Source organism: Pipistrellus hanaki (assembly GCF_964339955.1).
Source record: "Pipistrellus hanaki genome assembly, chromosome: 19".
In the NCBI taxonomy this organism is placed as follows: domain Eukaryota; kingdom Metazoa; phylum Chordata; class Mammalia; order Chiroptera; family Vespertilionidae; genus Pipistrellus; species Pipistrellus hanaki.
The window spans coordinates 4,724,592-4,744,517 of record NC_140521.1 but is presented as its reverse complement, the minus strand read 5'-3'; the positions used below and the strand labels follow the sequence as shown (position 1 = coordinate 4,744,517).

The following is a 19,926-nucleotide window of genomic DNA, read 5'->3' as shown; positions in this document are numbered from 1 at the left end:
GCCGCGCTCCCGTGACGTCACGGCCCATGGCGGCGGCGGCGGCGGCGGCGGCGGCGGAGCCCTGGCGGCCGGCGGCTCCGCGGAGGAGGCGCCCAGCGGCTCGGCGGCCGCGGCAGAGGCAGAGGCCGGCGGCGGCGGCCGGGGACCCCGAGGCGGACCCCGACGTGGACGACGGAGTCGTGCTTCGCCGCATCCGGGAGGCCAGGTGAGTGGCGGGTCTGCGCCTGTGGGACTCCCTCCGAGCCTCAGTCTCCCCGGTGGAAAGCGGGGGTCAGAGGAGCCCGGGGAGAGGCGGTCTGACGGAGGCAAGTTATGTCACGCCTGTGGCTCAGTGTTCTCATCTGTGAGGTGGGCACGGAAAGTCACCTGTGGCCCTGACCGGTGTGGCTCAGTGGATAGAGCCTCGGCCTGCGGAGTGAAAGGTCCCAGGTTCGATGGCCGGTCAAGGGCATGCGCCTTGGTTGCGGGCACATCCCCAGTGGGGGGTGTGCAGGAGGCAGCTGATCGATGTTACTCTCTCATCGATGTTTCTAACTCTCTACCCCTCTCCCTTCCTCTCTGTAAAAAAATCAATAAACAATATGTATTTTTAAAAGTTACCGTAGCGGCTTGTTTGGAGGACTCGGTGGATTAGTAAATGTAAGCCACTTCGAACGGTGCCTCCGCACTTGGCGTGGGAAACGCAGCACCCGAGTCTGTGGTATTAATAACGTTAACGCCGATGTTGGTTTTTGTGGGCGTTGCTAAAGTGCCTGGGAAGCAACACGAACACGTGATAGTAATTTTCATGAGGATCATCGGCTAATTGAGGTGCCTTTTTTTTTTTTAGATTGATTTATTTTATTTATTTTTCCATTTTTTTTAAATATATATTTTTTATTGATTTTTACAGAGAGGGAGGGAGAGAGATAGAGAGCTAGAAACGTTGATGAGAGAGAAACATCGACCAGCTGCCTCCTGCACACCCCCTACTGGGGATGTGCCGGCAACCAATGTACATGCCCTTGACCGGTATCGAACCTGGGACCTTTCAGTCCGCAGGCTGACGCTCTACCACTGAGCCAAACCGGTTTCAGCTATTTTTTCCATTTTTTATTAAGGTATTATATGTGTACATATCTTACCATGCCCTCCCTCCCCAGAGTTTTGCATCCATTGGTTGTACTTATATGCATGCATACAAGTCCTTTGGTTGATTTCTTTTCTCCCCCATACCCCCCTACCCTCCCCGCTATAATTTGACAGTCTGTTTGTTGCTTTACTATCTCCAAATCTATCTTTTTGTTCATGAGTTTATAATGTTCTTTATTATCCATAAATGAGTGAGATCATGTGGTGTTTTTCTTTCACTGACTGGCTTATTTCACTCAGCATAATGTTCTCCAATCCCATCCAAGTTGCTGCAAAGGATAAGAATTCCTTCTTTTTTATGGCAGCGTAGTATTCCATTGTGTAGATGTACCATAGTTTTTTGATCCAATCATCTGCTGACGGGCACCTAGGCTGTTTCCAAATTCTAGCTATTGTAAATTGTGCTGCTATGAACATAGGGGTGCATATGTCCTTTCTGATTGGTGTTTTAATTGAGCTGCTTTGTGCCTGGCACTTGATTAAGCATGCTCCACACTTGATCCATTTGAACATCTCGGCCACCACACTGGGATCCTGGGGCGTCTAGCCTGACTGAGACACAGGTAATGCATGGAACCAAATTGCAACCCCATGGCTTTGCGACTCCCAAACCTGTGATTCAAAGTTTTTTTTGACCCCCTTCACGCATTTCACACCCATCCCAACCCCGCCACCCTCCTGCCTCTGGCAGCCACCATCTGTTCTCTCTATGAGCTCAGTGGTTTTGTATTTTTTCTAAATCATACGTATGTTTTTCGCTGTATGACTCATTTACTTAGCATAATACCCTCAAAGAACATCCAACTTCTGCTGTCACAGATGGCAAGATTTTATTCTCTTTTATGGCCACATTTTTTAATTTGTTTTTTTATTTTGTCAAATCTTGATCCATTTTTCCATCGAGGGACACGTACACAGGTTGTTTTTGGATTTTAGCTGTTGTATGTAATGCTGCAGTGAGCATGGGGGTGCAGATGTCTTTTTGAATAAGTGTTTTTGCTTTCTTTGGGTAAATACCCAGAAGTGGAATTGATGGATCATGTGATAGTTCTATTTTTATTTTTTATATATTTTATTGATTTTTTTTTACAGAGAGGAAGGGAGAGGGATAGAGAGTTAGAAACATTGATGAAAGAGAAACATTAATCAGCTGCCTCCCTAAACCCCCCCCACCCCCACCCTGGGATGTGTCCACAACCAAGGCACATGCCCTTAACCCGAATCGAACCTGGGACCCTTCAGTCTGCAGGCCGATGCTCTATCCACTGAGCCAAACCGGTTTTGGCGATAGTTCTATTTTTAATTGTTTGAGAAACCTTCGTGTTTTTGCATAGTGTCAGGGCACCAGTTTACGTTCCCACCAACAGTGCGAGCGGGTTCCCCTTTCTCCATATCCTTGCTAACTAACACTAGTGTCTTATTCTAACAGCTGTGAGGTGGTATCTCATTGTGGTTTTGATTTGCATTTGACTAATGACGTTGAGCATCTTTTCGTTGGCCATTTGTGTATCTTTGGGAAAATGTCTGTTCAGATACTCTGTATTTTTGTTGTTAAATTGTATGAAGTCTTTATATATGTTGGATATTAATCCCTTATTGGAAGTAGAATTTGCAAATATCTTCTCTCATTCATTGCTTGCCTTTTTGTTTCGTGGATGGGTTGTTTTGTTGTTTATTTTTATTGTGCAGAAGCTTTTTAGTTTGATGTAGTCTCATTTGTTTGTTTATTCATTTATTTATTTTTACTTACTTTGCCTTTGGAGTCAAATTCACAAAAAGACCTCGGACCAATGTCCAGAAACTGGTGTCAATGTTTCTTCTATGTATTTTATTTTTTTCAGGTCTTATATTCAAATCTTTAGTTCATTTTGAGATCATTTTTGTGTATGGTATAAGATAGTGGCCTCATCAGCATTTATTGAAAAGGCGTTTCTTTCTTCATTGTATATTCTTGACTCCTTTGGTATAAATTAGTGCCCATAAGTGGGTGGGTTTATTTCTAGGCTCTCAGCTCTGTTCCATTGTTCTGTGTGTTTATTTTTCTGCCAATACCATACTGTTTTGGTGATCTAGCTTTGTAGTATAGTTTCAAATCCAGGAATGTGATGCCTTTGGCTTTGTACCTTTTTCTCAGGATTGCTTTGTGTGTTTTTTTGTGTCTTGGTGTCTTTTGTGGCTCCATGCAAATTTGAGGGTTATTTGTTCTATTTCTATGAAAAATGCCATTGGAATTTTGATAGGATTAGCTTGAATCTGTAGATTGCTTTTGGTAATATGGATATTTTAACAATATTAATTCTCCCTATCTATGAACATGCAATACCTTTCCATATCTGCATCTTCATTTTCTTTCAACAGTATCTTTCTGTGTATAGGTCCTTTTTACCTTCTTTGTTAAATTTATTTCTAGGTACTTTATTCTTTTTGTTGCGATTTCAAATGGATTGTTTTCTTTATTTCTGATACTACATTGTCAGTATATAGAAACCAATAGATTTTTGCATATTTTTGTATCCTACAACTTTACTGAATCCGTTTATTAGTTTTTTGGTGGCATCTTTAGGAATATATATATATATATATATCATGTCATCTGCAAATAGTGATGGTTTTAATCCCTCATTTCCAATTTGGAGGTCTTTTGTTTCTTTTTCTTGCCTAATTGCAAGGACTGTCAGTACTGTGTTGAAAAACATTGGGCATCTTTGCCTTATTCCTTATCTTAGAGCAGTGGTCGGCAAACTGCGGCTCCTGAACCACACGTGGCTTGTGAGCCGCGGTTTGCCGCTCTGTTAACTAATGGGTTTTCTGACCACTGTCTCAGAGGGAAAACTTTGAGTTTTTCTTTACTGAGTATGATGCCAGGTGGGGGGTGTCATATAGAGCCATATTATGTTACGATGCGTTCCTTCCAGAGCCGTTTTATTGAGTTTTCAATCATAATTGCATGTTGTATCTTGTCAAATGTTTTTCTGCACCTATATTGTCATATGATTTATTTTACGTCTTATTAATATGGCGTATCAGGTTCATTGATTTCCCGATGTTGAATCATCATTGCATCACTGGAATGAATTCCACTGGAGCATGGTGTATGATCTTTTTTATGTATTGTTGTACTTGACTTGCCAGTATTTTATTTAGGATTTTTGCATATACTGATAGTGTGCTTTTTAACGGTATTGGCCTGTAATTGTGTGTGTGAGTGTGAGAGTGTGTGTGTGTGTGTGTTTTGACCTTGCCTGGTGCTAGTATAGAGTAACGCTGGCCTCTATAAGTTAGGAATGTAAGTTAGGAAGTACTGCCTCTTCATTTTTTGGGAAAAGTTTGAGAAGAATAGGTGTTCAGTCTTCTTTGAATGCTGGTAGACTTCACCAGTGAGGCCAGCTGGTCCTGGAATTGTTTGTTGCCAGGTGTTTGATTTCTGTTCCAAGTTCCTTTCGAGGGATCAGTTTGTTCAGATTTTCCAATTTTTCATGATTTGGTTTAGGATGGTTGTATGCTTTACAAATTTGTCTGTTTCTTATAGTTGGTTCAGTTTGTTGGCATATAATTGTTAGGAGTCTCTTCTGAGACGACTCTGTTTTTCAGTGGTGTGTGTTAATATCTCTGTGTATTTCATTTATTTAGGCTCTAGTCTTTGTTATTTCCTTCCTTTACTAACTCTGGCTTAGCTTTTCCTTCTGTTTCTAGTTTCTGGAGATGTGAAGTTAGGCTGTTTATTTGAGACTTTTCCTCCCCCCCCCCCCCCCCATTTATTTAATGCTTACTCTGAGAAAGCACATTGCTAATACTTAAAAAAAAATTTTTTTTTTTTTTTTTTAATGCTCTATCCGGTTTGGCTCAGTGGGTAGACCCGGTAGAGTGTCAGTCTGTGGACTGAAGGGTTACGGGTTTGATTCAGGGCACATGCCCGGGTTGTGGGCTCGTACCCCAGAGTGGGGCCTCCTCCAGGAAGCCCTCTGTGCTGCTCTCTGAGCCCCGGCAGTACGTGCTCTGCTCTACCACGTTCGCCATGTGTCCTCCTCCTGTCACTCAGGGTGGGCTCTGCGTCCGCATCGTGCTCCCCACATCCAGATGGCGGACAGGAGGGTGGGGTCACTGTTCGGGCCGCCCTGAGAAGACGGGAGATGACCTCCCCTCCCTTTCCCCCACAGGGAAGACCTGCGCGTTTCTGATTTCTGGAGCTCAGCCCTGGGTGAGTGCCCTCGCCAAGGCTGGGGGGGGGGGGGGTGGGAGGGGGCCTCAATATGGGCAAAGGTGCACTGGATGCCGTTTTGCTTATAGGGTGGTGCACCGGTGGGTTCTAATTCTAACGCCTTACAGCTGTGCGCTTGTGGCTCTTAACTCTGACCCTGAGCTTCTTCATCTGTGAGATGGAGATGGTGAAGCAGATCCTGGAGTGGGATTGTGCGGATTACATGAGGCTGCTCTAGGGCCTAGAATGGTAACAGCTGTCATTGCCATTGTGGCTGACATTGGTGTTTCCCTGAGATTGCAATGTACCCCCCCCCCCCCAGGGGGTTATACTGTCTTCCTAACATTGTGTGTGGGAACATAAGTATTGACCCATGGAGTGGACTTAACAGTGGTCTTACAGTAGTGATCATTTCTATTGAGGGACATTTTGTTTTACTTGTTTTTTTAATTATAAGTTTGCAATGTTTTGCATACAGATTTGTGCAAATAAAGTCAGTGCCAGTGTCATGAAGGAGAGAGACAGCACCCACCTCCCTGTGAGGGTTAGAGAGAGCGCTTTTTGTTACTCCAGAAGCCCAGCCTACCCTTTTTAAAAATGTTTTTATTGTCTTTAGAGAGAGAGGAAGTGAGAGAGAAGAAATAGGAACATCGATGAGAGAGAAACCTCACGGATAGGCTGCCTCCAGTACAGCCCCTCCTGGGGGTCAAGCCTGGAAGCCCAGCATGTCCCTGGCCGGGAATCCAACCAGTGACCTCTGGTTCATGGGACGATGCCCCGTCACTGAACCACACTGGCTCAGGCCCCCCCCCCCCTTTTTTTTTTTTTACACCTTAAGTATTCCTACTCTTTGCCATTTATAGTGTGATATTAAGAGCTCTGCTCCTCTGTTCTTCGTTATAATTAAAAATAAAAAAAAATGGAATTTCAAGGCATAACCTGAGTTTACCAGGGCCCGCCTATTAAACTAGAATGAGTTTACATTCGTGTTTTACAGTGAAACCGTGCCTGTAAAGACAAGCGATTTCTTCTCAAACCCTTCTCCGCGGTGGTAGGCTGCGGGGGTCCAGGGACAGCCTGTCAGCTCCAGGGGACACGGCGGCAGGTCCCGGGATGTGGGAGTGGAGGGAGCTAAGGCTGCTGCTGCCCTGCTCCGTGCTCCCTGCCCGCGGGCTGCTCTGGCGGGTGATCGGGGTCACGGGCCACTCTGACTGTGTTTGGGGGCCTGCTCTTTCAGAAACCATCAACAAATGCCTTAGGAAACATCTGGGACAGCTGGATGCCCCTGTGGGGACTCTGTCGGAAGCCATTGGGAGCCTGCGCCTCGACTCATCACCCGATGACTCGGGGGCGGCTCCCGGCTGCGGCCCGGGAGCCAGCCTGGCCCCGGCGGCCCGCGGCTGGAAGTGTGTGTGTTACGGCCTCGGGAGCTTTGCCACCTGCGTCATCGCCAGAAACCAGCTAGCGTTTTTGCTTCTCTTCCTGGAAGAGTGCCAGGTACACTGTGGACTCCTCCCTGGGTCTTACCCGCGGCGGGCACACAGGCATTTTTGGTGGAATGACGCCTTGCCCCCCGCAGATCCCCAGAAGTCAGTGCTGGGTGTATGACCCTCTGTTTAGCCGGCTGGAAATTGCAGTGCTGACCGCCCTCGGGGTGACTGTCCTCGGTGAGAACGAGGTGAGTGGCTTAGGAGGGGAGGGTGGAGCGAGGGGAGCTGCTGGCCCGCTGATCTCGGGCTCGGACCCGCGGATGCGAACTTTTTTTTTTTTTTTTTTGAAACGGCGGTCCTTCTCTGTTGCTTTCCCGGTGCCTGTGCGTGTGCCCAGTTACCCACGTTTTGACTGTTGTGTCCATCAGAGAAAAGTGAATTACACAAATGGCATGAACCAGAAATGTTAGGAGTGTGTGTCCAGAAATTGTGCTCAGTTGGCATTTCCTGTTGCTATTGAAATATTAAAAGGTAAAATTCTTGCGGCCTGGAGAAAGGGAATTCCACAGGCGGAGGACTGAAACCACTCGAGGCGAATACCTCTGAGCTTAGTTCTGTGTTGTCTTGGGGATTATAAATAATCGCTGGGTTCCTCTCCGTTTGGAGAAACTGCCATCTCAGTGCTTACTATGGAAATTAGGCCAGCTGAGACTCCCACAGCACGGCCGTTTAATCCAGATCGGCTTTTCTGAGAGCCTGCTCTGCCGGGCAAGGAGCCAGTCCCTGTGTTCAGGGAGCCCACGGCCACATCAGGGCATGCGGCCTGCGGACAAGGAAACGAGTCAGACAGGGAGGCAGAGCCACGTGCTAGGAACAGAGAGGGGAAGGAGACCGTTTTCTTTGGGGGAGGGAGGCAGCTTCCCGGGTCTGGAGCTGGGATTGAGGGTCAGCCAGGAGTCTGCCAGGGGACAGGCCCAGGGCCGCAGGCAGCCCCTGCAGAGCTGGCTGTTCAGGACCCGCCGCCCGGTGTGGACAGGTGGGAAGCTGCCAGGAGCATAGAGAGGGGCCAAAGGTAGCCGAGCCAGGTTTCCTGCCAGGAGCTTGGCTGCGGAGCAGTAGTCCTCAGGAGGGGCGTCTGGAAAGGGCTCCGTTGTGGTAGGACCTGCAGAAAGCGACACGGGAAACAGGCCCACCAGCCAGCACGGGGCAGTAACTATTGCCCTCCTCACGCCCCTGCTTGCATGGACCAAGAGGCCCTGCCGTTGAGCCAGGCTCTCTGTGGGACACACGCCGTTGCCTTCAGACTTCCGTTTGCTTTCCTCTCCGCTCGTTTTGTCCTGCGCTTGCGCTGTGTGGGTGTAAGCGCTGAGAGCATTTTCAGGTTTAAGGTGCAGTGTGATACCCGTATGCTGCAGGATGACAGCACAGTAAGGCCAACACCGCCACCTCATAACCACACTGTGTGTGTGTGTGTGTGTGTGTGTGTGTGTGTGTGTGCGCGCGCGCGTGCGCGCGCGCTGAGAATCCTCGGCTTCTGGCCGTCTGTCTGGCCCTCCCTGTGCTGAGCAGTGTTTGCCGCCGGCTGTTCTCAGGAAGGGAAGCGGAGTGTGTGTGGCGAGCCCACCATCTTCTACATGCTGCACTGCGGGACCGCCCTGTACAACAACCTCCTGTGGAGCAACTGGTCCGCCGACGCCCTCTCCAACATGGTCATCATTGGCAACAGCTTCCGCGGCCTGGAGGAGAGGTAAGCCGGAACGTGGCGGCCGCCCGGCCCGGAGGGACCCGCCAGCAGAGCACGTGTCCGAGGCCGGTCCTCGGAAAAGGACCAAGAAACTGGACGGAGGGCCAGAGAAAGAGGCCGCCCTGAGTCAGCGGTGAAGCAACTTGGAGTCCTTGCCAGGCGTCCTCCCTTCCCTCAGGCTGGGCAGGGTGTTAGCGGGAGGAACCACGTGGCCGCCTCCTGTTCCCCACGCGGCGCCTCTGCTGTCATGGCCCCTCGATGAGGCGGGTGCAGTTACTGGGACATTCATTTTCCGCGGAACCTTCTCCACATCCCATTTACATTCTTACCATATTTAAATCACCTTGCCTTCAGCTGGATAAAACCACTCTGTACCTCCTAATCATGCGTTAAAAACCTTTTATTTACAGGTTGTTGACAAGGATTCTGCAGAAAAACTATGCCTATGTCGCACAGGTATCTGCCTGACCGAGGGGCTGGGGTGGGGACGGGTGTGCGCCTTACACGTGCAGGCCAGGCTGGGGGCAGGGGGCTTACTGCCCACCGAGGTCACCTGCTCACTGGGACTGTCTGCCCAGGTCCTAGGAGGCCTGGAAGAGCAGGCACTTCCCCCGACGGCGCAGTACTCGGACGTGTTCAATGACACCTCTGTGCACTGGTTCCCAGTCCGGAAGCTACAGCAGCTCCCCGCCGACACCTGGGCATCTCGGGAAGAGCCCGATTACCGGGACTGCGAGGACCTCGAGATCATCAGGAGCCAGGCAGGTGCCTCAGCCACCGGCCAGGCAGGGCCATGATGTAGGAAGTGCTGGCGGAGGCAGCACCAGCACCAGGACTGGGGGAGGCGGCCACGGAGGGGCTGCGGGGACTCACGTTCCCTCAGCCGGCTCTCGTGGGGAGAGGAGATGGGCTGTGGGAGAACTGGGGGTACAGTTAGGTTGTATGCACTTCTCTCAAATACCTTATCACACCTCATACCTGCCTTGGAGCCTGGCTGGTGGGGAGAATCGACTGAATAGAGAAGTGACTTTAAGATGGCTCTGAAGGTTTAGTCAGAAACGTGAGCAGCCGCCCGGCTGCGCCTACTTGGCCATGTCGATGAGGCTCTGCAGGGAGGTGGGCACCCAGGTCTTCTCGCCCTGCACGAACACCACCCCACGGTCGATGTAGATGACGATGCGGCCGAAGGTGTAGAGCTGCTTGCCCTCGTGCCGCTTCCCGATGACGGGCATGAAGACGATGTTGTGCTCCTCGGCCTTGGTCTCGATGAGGTCCTTGAAGTTCATGGGCACGGAGCTGGCGGCCGCGCCGATGCCCCTCTGGGCCATGTTCTCGGCCTCCCGCCGCTCCTGCATGGCCTCGTACTGGAAGTCCTTCCTCCGCTCCGTGTGGGTGAGGTAGGCGATGTTCTCCCGCGCTCCGGGCTGCATGTAGGCGCCTGGGGGAGAGGGCAGGGTGAGGAGGGGTGTCCCACAGGCCCGGGAGGGGCAGCTTTCAGTGTATTTCCTCACTGAGCAGCTCTAATGAAGTAAGCTGTGAGATCTGCTCTCCTGCCACAGCTGCCCCTCCACAGCGCCCTCCACCTGCCCCAGTGACTCAATCCCTCTAGTTCTCAGTCACACCTACGAGGCAGGTGCTGTCACTGTCGTACAGTAGAGAACATGGTCTGAGATTGGTCACCACCAGTGGTCCATGAGGTCCGAAAGGTTGGCGACCGCTGGTCAAAGAGTCAGACTATGTCCTGACTCTACGCTGTGAGCTACGCTTAAGGAGCACCCAGCACTGGCTGAGCAGGCGCACAGCGCAGTGGTTATAGGGGTGGGCCCTGGGGGTGACCAGTGTGAAGCCTGCTTAAATCTGCCTCCACAGGGAGACGCCGTGGCAGGAGAGCTGGTGGCTGAGAGTCGGAGCCTGAAGCCTCGGGTTCTGTTCCGTGTGCAGAACCCCACTCACCCACGTTGGAGGACACCGCCCTGTTCATGATGTCCAGCGCTTCGTTGAACTTGTCCTTGATGGAGGGGTGTGCCAGCACTTGGTCGGAGAACATGGACTTCCAGCCCAGGTACCACTTGGTGATCTCCTCGTAGTTGGGGCTGTTACTGAGCCAGGAGCACAGCACCTGCCGGAGAGGAACAATAAGAAACCCGCATCCAAAGTGGCAACAAATGGGAGCGAACACCTACAGGGGCCTTTGCTGCTAATCCTGGTCCTACAAGCTGGCGCCGCTTGTGGGGCTGAGAGCCAGGCCCTCAGGAGTGTGGGACGTGGAGGCAGCTGAGAGCTCAGGGCCTGGCAGGCGAACTGGGCTCCGCCTCCTGTGTACACAGCAGGGATCGGTCCCTGCCCCAGAGAAAGGCAATAAAGCGCTCCGAGCATCTGGCACACGTGTAACTCGTTCCTCTCCGGCCATGCAGCTCGTTTCTGTTTGGCAGTCACAGCACTGCCAGCCAGCAGGCACCGAGGACTCAGTGACACACACACACACACACACACAGGTACCTGGAGCCACTTGGGGAAGAAGTGCTTCTCCAGCAGCCCCACCAGGCTGGAGACGGAGACCATGCCCTCCCAGTCGATGACCCAGTAGAAGGCGTCCATGTGCTGCTGGTGGGGGTTGATGACCAGCTCCCCGAGGCACATGCCTGCAACGAAAGCCGGGCTCAGAGGGGCTTCCCGAGGGCCAGTGTGTGGTCTGCCTTAAAGGCACTTTCCTCTCTCATTCAGAATCAAACCCCAAGGACGTTCAGGACCCGATGGCGTCCTGTTCCCAGAAGCCCAGACCAGTCTGACATGGTCGGCACCGCCCTAAGGCCCGGTCTCATTTATATCCGGCCTCGGTGCACAGCAGCAGCACCTGTTACAGTGAGAAGGGCCGTGTGCTAATGTGGCTCAGAGGCCTTGTTTTGAGAAGCACAGCCGCTGAGCGGCCCGGAGAAACCACGGCTGCCGGCTGGGCTGGTTTCCGCGCGCCCTTACCCAGCTTGGGCACGATGTTCTTGACCATGAAGGCCTCCCAGGAGCCGGGGGTGAAGACGTCCTTCCAGGGCTGGAGGATGAGCTTGGCGGAGGAGTCGCTGGGGTGCCACTTCTGCAGGGCGCTGGACAGCTTGCTGCGGATGGGCGAGTACAGTGGCTCCAGGCGCGCCTGCATGAGGGGCAGCCACGGGTGGATCCAGGAGTGGATGGGCACAGTGTCCGTGAGGGGGTTCCAGCTCTCCACCTGCAGGAGGAGGGAGGGATGTGGGAATGGCGAGGCCGCCAGGTGCTCTCGGCCAAGGTCCAGCCCTTTGCACGTGTGTGGGGCACAGGGTCTCTTATGGAGGGACACGTTTGGTACAGAGGCAGCCAAATAAAATTAACACTCCCAAGCGATTGTATCACATGTCAGGAATGGCAGCTTTCACTTTAAGAAACCGAGTTAAGGAGGTCCCTGTTGGTGGGGGCTGTGGGGAGACACGTGCTGCTGCAGCGGCCGAGTTAACGGGCGGCAGCTGTGCTGACATCCTGTTGGCGGCGGGCGTCCTGGCAGCACTGGCCCCCGTGGGCTCCGGGCTCCGGGCCTACCTCCTTCTGCAGCTTGGGGAAGACGAGCTGGTCCAGGATGTTGTCCAGCACCCACACGGGGATGATGTGCACCCAGCTGTCCAGGAAGTCCACCATGGGCTCGCAGTTCCGCGGCTGCCACTGGCTGACGATGTTGCGAACAAACGGCATCCAGACTTCCCATATCAGCCTGCAGGGGAGACAGGGCAGCTGCCGGGGCACCGCCTGGCTCACGGGTGCAGGGCGCCCCACACCCGCTTCTCTAGAGTAAGGAAGGCGGCACATGGACATCCGGGCAGAGAACCGCCGGGCCCACCTGCGCCTGCCGCCTTTCCCAGCCGCCCGCCCAGCCTCGGACCTCAGGATTGGCGGCACCTGCCGGCAGGGTTGCTGCGGGGTCACACGGGCTCACGGCCCCCCCCCACGGCCCCTCGCAGTAGCGGATTCTACACCTTCTACCCAGAGCTCTGCCAGCAGACACCTCTCACCCTCAGCTTACAGATTAAATGTCCCCCGAGCCCTCTGCCTCAAACCTCCCCCAGAGAGGGGTGCGCCTTCCTTATTCCCTGCCTTATCCTCTGTCTGCCTTTTCCAGTTGCCATAGGAACAGTGAGGCTGGCTGCTTCACTCCCAGGGTCAGCCTGGCCCACGCATGACCCCCGGCACACACTCGACAAGCTTTGGGTGAAGTAGGGAATGAGGAATGAGTCCCCAGCAGTGCCAGCAGGGGGCAGAAGGCGGAGCGGCCCGGCCCGCCCACCTGTGGAAGGCGTCCGCCGAGAGGTCCTGGCTACCGTGCGACAGGAGCTGGTCGTTCTCCAGGAGGCTCTTCCACTTGGAGATGATCTCGGTGCCGTAGGTGCAGTCCTGCGGGGAGGAGAGCGGAGAGCGGCTGAGCGGCGGCCCTGCGGCCCCCTCGCCCCGGGACAGGCCCGCAGGCCGGCAGAGGCGGGGCCGGCGTCCCCAGGACTCACCTTGAGGGGGTCCCACTCCTGGAAGTACTCCTTCACCAGCGGGTAGACGATGGCCACGGCCAGGTCCCCGCGGTCGGCCATGCGGTACTCCTCGTAGTACTTGTCCTGCAGCGTCTCGAAGACGCGGGCGCACTCGGCCAGCGTGAGCGGGTGGCTGCAGCCGGGCTGCATGCGCCGCTCGCAGCCCTCCACCAGCTCCAGCACCTCGCTCAGGTTGGCGATGGCCCGCTCCTCGTGCTCCAGCACCTCCGCCATCTTCTCCAGCTCGTGCGACAGGTTCACCACCATGTCCCGCTCGTACTGCAGCTGCCGGTCGTTCTGGATGATCTCCTGCTCCGTCAGGTCGATGAGCAGCTGCAGGTTGTGCTCCAGCTCGGGCAGCGCGAAGCCCGGGGCCCTGGCCTCCTTGCCGGACAGCGGCAGCGGCTGGGCCTGCGGCGGCAGCCCGTCGTCCGGGATGCTGTGCTTGTGGCTGATCTGGCTGTAGCTGTAGTAGACCTTCTGCTCCCGGCCCGTCATGTCTATGACCTTGGAGAGGGCAGGCGACAGGTTTGCACCGCCACGGCTGCCCGTGAGACAGACACGAGGCCGGGGACACAGGCTGCGAGGGGAAAGGCGCTACTGAGCACAGCGGTGGGGGCGGAGGGCCCGTGTCGCAGGGGAAGTGTGCACAATGGAATCTGCTCTTAAAAGGGCGCTCCAGCCGAAACCGGTTTGGCCCAGTGGATAGCGCGTCGGCCTGCGGACTGAAAGGTCCCAGGTTCGATTCCGGTCAAGGGCATGTACCTTGGTTGCGGGCACATCCCCAGTAGGAGGTGTGCAAGAGGCAGCTGATCGATGATTTTCTCTCATCGATGTTTCTAACTCTCTATCCCTCTCTCTTCCTCTCTGTAAAAAATCAATAAAATATATTTTTTAAAAAAGAAAAAAAAAAGGCATTTCAGTGCTGCTCTGCCCCAAGGACTGTCCGGCACCCTCCCCAGAACCCTCCCCAGTGTTAGAGCCTTAAAGACCGGCCTGGTCTTTACCTGGTGGTTGTACTTCTGAGAATCTACCCTCAAAGATGGAACAAAGACACGGCTTCATGCACAGACCAGCCTGTCTCAAAGCCAAACCACACCAAGCCGGGAAAAGGTAAAGGTCTGGCAATGAGGGGACCAGTCACAGCACGGCCGTCTCTGGACTGTGTGTGCAGCAGAGACGCCCGCGGGAGTCGAACACCTCCCCGGCCGTGAGCTTCAGGCAGGTGGGTGCCGTGAGGAGGGCCGGCAGAGCAGGGACTTAATGACCGTACGAGCAGAGAGGCGGGAACAGGCTGCCATCAAGTGAGAAAAGCAGGATTGCGGGGCACTGTCCGGAGCGGCTGCTGGCTGTGGCATTTGTTCCCGGCGCCCCCTCCTGGCCGGGGTCGAGGCCCACGTACCTTGACCTGCGAAAGCTCCTTCTGGGGAGCGGTGAGCTTCTTGCTGGTCCTGCCCTTGGCCTTCAGCTCCTCCACCGTCTTGTAGGAGTACTTGGGCTTCTTCTTGCTCCCGCTGGGGTCCTTCCTCCACTGGCTCAGCTCCTTCTGGAACTCCTGAGCGAGAGGGTGCGGCCCGTCACACAAGAAGCCCCCTTCGGGCTGAGACCCATCCGCATTCGCGGGCCGCTCCCTTAGCCCGTCACAGGTGATGCTAGGACTGTGCCTGTGTGACGCCATGCCATCTAATGACACCCGCCCCCCTCGTACAAATAAGGGGGTTCAGAAGGCAGGTACACTGACTGGGAAGAGAAACAAAAACAGAGACATTTCCTGATGGTCTAGGATGGCAGGAACTGCTGGTTCTACATGTGCCTCGTGTAAAAGGTAGGAAAAAAAGCATCAAGGATTCCTAAGTACACTGCCCTGGTGCTAACCAAGTGCAGGGAAACCCGTGGCCCTCGGTGTCAGGCAAAGGCCTCCCAGCAGGGTCAGCGGCGCTCCCTGAGGCAGAGCTTGGTCTGAGGGCCATGGAGTCCGGCCCCAGCAGTGGGTTTGTGTCGGTCACTTGTGTTCCTCACGGTGTTAGTTTAAGACTTACAGCCGGCAGGCGTGCCTCAGTGGCTGAGCATCAACCCGTGAACCAGGAGGTCAGTTTGATTCTCAGTCAGGGCACATGCCTGGGCCGTGGGCTCCATCTCCAGTGTGGGGTGTGCAGGAGGCAGCAGATCCAGGATTCTCTCTCATCTTTAATGCTTCTATCTCTCCCTCTCCCTTCCTCCCTGAAATCAAAATATGTATATTTTTATAAAGAGAATAATAATCTGGACTTCTCCTTTGGGAAAATCAGAAAAATCAGGCAACGCCGAGTCCACATTCTGTACGGCAGTCATCGCCTGGAGCTGAGCAGGCACTGCCCTCTATGGGCTATGCCCCGGCCCCCCCACACCCCGGCCCCCCCACACCCCTGATGCTGCAGCCCGGCACCTGGTAGCTTCCAGGCCTGAGCCTCCTGCCAGTACAGGAGAGGGTCCTGCTCCCCCACAAATGCAGAGAAAAAGGTAACATGTCCTCCCAGGGAGCTGGCCCCTCTGTCGCTGAGGCAAAGCGATACCTAGCTGACGGCAGGTGGCCCCGCTGCACTGAGACCCTAGCGCCTGAAGGGCCCTAGAGGCGGGCTGTGTGGGCCCCCCACTGCCGTGCACGCCCCGCCCCTCCCCCCCAGTGCGGGTGCTCCATCCTGCCCCCCTCCCAAGCTCTCTCCACTGTCAGGCTCAGCTGCTCCGGCCTCTGGCCTCCTGACCCCCTGCGGCTGAGACCCCCTCTTCTGCCAGGTGTTTCCTGGAATGTCTTCTTCCCGAGGTCTCTCCTGACCCCACTCATTCCAAGTATGTCAAGCCCCACCTCCCCCCGCCCCACCTTCTCTTCCACCTCTGCCCTTAGCAGGCACTGCTCTTTCTAACCCCGCTGCCTGTCCACGGACTGTTCACAGGCTGTAAGCCACTGGCCATGGCCACCACCCTCCAGCCTGGCCTGTACCGGAGCGATCACTGAAGACTGGCAGTGAGTGGTGAACACACACAAATGACACAGGCCCCGCCCACCACGCCTCTGGACTCCGGTCACCTCTTCCGCTTCCTCTTCGGAGTCCACCACGGGGAAGTCCTGCAGGGACTGGGTGGTCCGCTCGGAGCCGTACGCGCCCACGGCGCCTTTTCCTTTCCTCTGCTTGGCTTCGATGGGCGTGATGATGCCTGGCAAGTTCAGCAAGAGGAAAGGGAGAGGCTTCAGATCACAGCAGTCTGGTCTCTGAACCCACCGCTCGGGAAATCACGTAGCGTGGGCCTCACGCACACCAGGAAGGAGAGCTTGTCCCAGACCCCAACCTGCCCGTGTCCTGTGACTGGAGCCCGAGCACGTCAACTGCCACAGACCAGCGCTGTGTGAGCCCCCCCCAACCACACACACACACACACACACACACAGACCTCCCCGCACTCATTTCCTGGTGGACGCAGAATCTGTAACGGGGGGCTCCTCGGCCCGGCTCCCCCCAGGAGCCCTCCGGGCCGTACCTTGCGCGTTCTTGCCGAGGCCCCGCCCGGGGACGTAGCCCATCTTCTGCAGCAGCTTCTGCCCGATCCCCTTCGTGTGCCTCTCCCAGCTGCCAAAGTCCATGAACGACTTGCTTCCTCCGGCAAAGCCTTTCTGGCTGGGCTTGAAATTGCCGCCCTGCAAAGGAACAGCGCAGCTCAGGTGATGGAGGGAGAAAAAAGAGGAAAATCTAGCAAGCGAGCTCCACCGGGGGGCAGTGGCCTGGCAGTCAGATCATGGGAGGTGACACGGACAGACCACGTGTGTGTCTGTGTCAAAAAGGAGCACACTGCACGTCACGCCTCAGACCGGGAAGCAGCCACACTCCAGCTGGGCCCCACCCGCGAGGAGGTGCTGGGGCTACAGGGACCTTCCGAGGGCATCACGAAGGTCACAGTCCTTCCACACAGATGCTACTGTTCTTTTGCCCCAGCTGCTGTGGCTCAGTGGTCAGCAAACTCTGGCTCGCGAGCCACATGCGGCTCTTTGGCCCCTTGGGTGCAGCTCTTCCACAAAATACCACGGCCTGGCCAAAACCAGTTTGACTCAATGGATAGAGCGTTGGCTTGGGGACTGAAGGGCCCCGGGTTCGATTCTGGTCAAGGGCATGTACCTTGGTTGCAGGCATATCCCCAGTAGGGGGGTGTGCAAGAGGCAGCTGATGGATGACTCTCATCAATGTTTCTAACTATCTCCCTTCCTCTCTGTACAAAATCAATAAAATATATATATATATTTTTAAATACCACGGCCTGGGCGAGTCTATTTTGAAGAAGTGGCATTAAAAGGAGTTTAAAAAATTGGGCTCTCAAAAGAAATGTCAATCGTTGTACTGTTGATATTTGGCTCTGTGGACTAATGAGTTTGCCGACCACTACCCTAGCTGGTTAGGCTCAATGGATAGAGCGTCAGACTGCAGACCGAAGGGTCCCGGGTTCAATTCTGGTCAAGGGCACATGCCCAGGTTGCAGGCTTGATCCCCGATAGGGGGGATAGCAGGAGGCAGCCGATCAATGATTCTCTCGTCATTTATGTTTCTATCTCCCCCTCTCCCTCCCGGAAATCAGTAAAAGTATATTTAGAAGAAAAAAAAAAGATATTACCGTTTTTAACTTCTTCGGCCCGAAATCCTTAGGAAATTCTTCCTGCTTAACAGGCTTCTTCTCTTCATCGTCAGAATCTTCCGGCTCCGCCTCCTCGGCCGCCCCTTTCTTGAGCCCCGCGCTGATGAAGTTGACGGGCGCGGAGTAGTCTCGGGCCCTGCAGGCAAACACAGGCCCCGTGCGGGGAATCCGGAATCAGTCACAAACGTCCGTTATGTGAGCTGGGGATCAGCGTCTGTCTCCTCCACCCACGGGGTCTGGGCCTCCAGCAGCGGCCTAAGTAACCGCTCAATAAACACCGGCCGGCGGTCAGCTCAGCGGAAGGCCAGCAGGCCAGCCTCCGGAGCACAATGGGCCGCTGTCCCGGCGAAGGGGAGGCTAGGAGAGAAGTAGGTGCGGCGGGGCAGCTCCCAAGTCCCACTCTGTCTACCCCGACCCCTTCCCCAAAGCCAGAGGCAGCAGCCCCGGGCCGGCCAGCACCGTTTGCCCCCGAAGCTGGGCCGCTCCTCGTCCGAGTCTCGCTCCGCCCACACTCCATAGGTGGCCTCCTCCTTGCTCTGCCAGCGCCGCTGCCGGTTGGGGTTGAACTCATTCTGCAGGTCCCAGTCGGTGATCTCAAAGTTCTCCCTCTCGTCGTCGTCGTCGTCCATGTGGCCGTCCCCGTCCCGGTACAGGTGGGACAGTGACATGGCAGCCCCTGGAGGAACAGAGAAAGGCGCGGTCTGTCATCGGTTCCCAGAGCATCAAGGGGAGACTCGCTTGCGAGTTCCTCTTCCTGCCTACCTCCCCAACGCCCCGCAAACTCAGTCCACTCATCACCGTGACAACTGAGGCAAGCAGCCATTAAAATCGTGTACTTTGGGCCTTAGCCGGTGTGGCTCAGTGGATAGGTCTGCGGATGGAAGGGTCCCGGGTTCAAAACCAGCCAAGGGATCCCTCGCTCTGGTCTGGGCACATGTATGGGAGGCCACCAATAAATGTCTCTCTCATCCATGTTTCTTTCTGTCTCTCTCTCCCCTCCCTTCCACTCTCTCTAAAAAATCAATGGAAAAATATTCTTGGGTGAGGATTAACCAAAAAACAAACTGGCCCTAGCCTGTTTGGCTCAGTGGATAGAGTGTTGGCCTGGGGACTGAAGGGTCTCAGGGTCAATTCTGGTCAAGGAGACATGCCCGGGTTGCTGGCTCGATCCCCAGTGGAGGCAGCCAGTCAATGATTCTCTCATCATTGATATTTCTATCTCTCTGTCCCTTTCCCTTCCTCTCTAAAGTCAATAAAAATATATTTTAAAAAATACACACAAAAATAATCAAACCATATCTTAGGAAGCAATGGATACTAAGACAGGTGAACAAAAGGCTAGTCCCAAGTCTGGTTCTTAAGCAGGTATTCCCTTGTCCTAGTCAGTGTCATAAAACATTTCTCACACAAAAATAACTCAGTTATTCCTTAATGTAGACATCACTCCCACTCCATTACTTCTTCTGTTGTTGAGAAAGTTATATCTGGACCTGGCAGTCCCAGGAAGTGATTTTTAAAAAAACATATATATATTATTGTTTTTTTTTACAGAGAAGGATACTAGTTAGAAACATCGATCAGCTGCCTCCTGCGCACCCCCTACTGGGGATGTGGATGTGCACATGCCCTTGACCGGAATCGAACCTGGGACCCTTCAGTCCGCATTCTATCCACTGCGCCAAACCAGCCAGGGCAAAAGTGATTTCTTTAGAATATGCTTTCTGAAGAAAACTACTTGTTGAGACCCCAAGACTCAGTTTTCCTCCCCAAACACGAACCGACCGCTTCGGAGGAGCTGGAAGGCAGCGGCGAGTCAGAACACAAGCTTAAAGCCAAGCCTCTCTCCACTGGAACAGAACATTGTTCTTGGTAGCGGGGTGATGAGACCCAGCTGTCTCCCAAACGCACTCACCACCCACCCGCCTTGGAGGGCGGCTGCCTTCCCTCCAGAGCAGCAGCTGTTCCCTGGAGCCCATGATTGCATTGGTATCGTTTACCAAGGACTGGGAAATCAGGCTGCCCGAGTTCAAATCCCCCCACTCCCAGGCACACTGCCCAGCGAGGGGCGCCACACGGTGGACATGGGACCGGAGGGCAGGAACGGATCCGTGCCCACCAGCCGCCGCCAGCAGCCTGGGCGACAGGGAGCCCGTGACTCCCCCGGCAGCGCCCACCAGCCACGCTCCCATAGGCGGCTTTCCCGGCTCCCTGGGGGGACTCGCTGGCGAT

General features: G+C 54.5%; 3 protein-coding genes and 1 long non-coding RNA gene across 4 annotated transcripts in view; 2 read left to right on the top strand and 2 right to left on the bottom strand.

Moving 5' to 3' along the window:
- Position 1: 1 nt before the first annotated feature.
- Positions 2 to 10,486, top strand: SRRD (SRR1 domain containing; the record flags this gene model as incomplete). Its single annotated transcript, XM_084868207.1, has 8 exons — positions 2 to 205; positions 5,289 to 5,329; positions 6,567 to 6,826; positions 6,909 to 7,007; positions 8,352 to 8,506; positions 8,914 to 8,959; positions 9,082 to 9,268; positions 10,377 to 10,486. Exons 1-8 carry the CDS (start codon positions 27 to 29, stop codon positions 10,484 to 10,486), a joined length of 1,077 nt encoding a protein of 358 aa, XP_084724333.1. The 5' UTR covers positions 2 to 26.
- TFIP11 (tuftelin interacting protein 11) lies at positions 8,886 to 18,365 on the bottom strand (the record flags this gene model as incomplete). The annotated part of the gene is made up of 12 exons (XM_084868145.1): positions 8,886 to 9,941; positions 10,457 to 10,622; positions 11,003 to 11,145; positions 11,480 to 11,723; positions 12,068 to 12,236; positions 12,807 to 12,913; positions 13,021 to 13,548; positions 14,444 to 14,596; positions 16,106 to 16,233; positions 16,555 to 16,711; positions 17,677 to 17,833; positions 18,157 to 18,365. The coding sequence occupies 12 exons, from the start codon at positions 18,363 to 18,365 to the stop codon at positions 9,586 to 9,588; spliced, it is 2,517 nt and encodes an 838-aa protein (XP_084724271.1). The 3' UTR covers positions 8,886 to 9,585.
- LOC311613835 lies at positions 16,726 to 17,298 on the top strand. Its single transcript, XR_014793545.1, has 2 exons — positions 16,726 to 16,844; positions 16,881 to 17,298. It is a non-coding gene; the product is annotated as an uncharacterized lncRNA (long non-coding RNA).
- TPST2 (tyrosylprotein sulfotransferase 2) overlaps positions 18,258 to 19,926 on the bottom strand; it is a 40,020-nt gene continuing 38,351 nt past the window's right edge. Inside the window, exon 6 of the mRNA XM_084868190.1 lies at positions 18,258 to 18,373. The gene's annotated coding sequence lies outside the window, so the exon portion shown is untranslated. The remainder of the gene's footprint in view (positions 18,374 to 19,926) is intronic.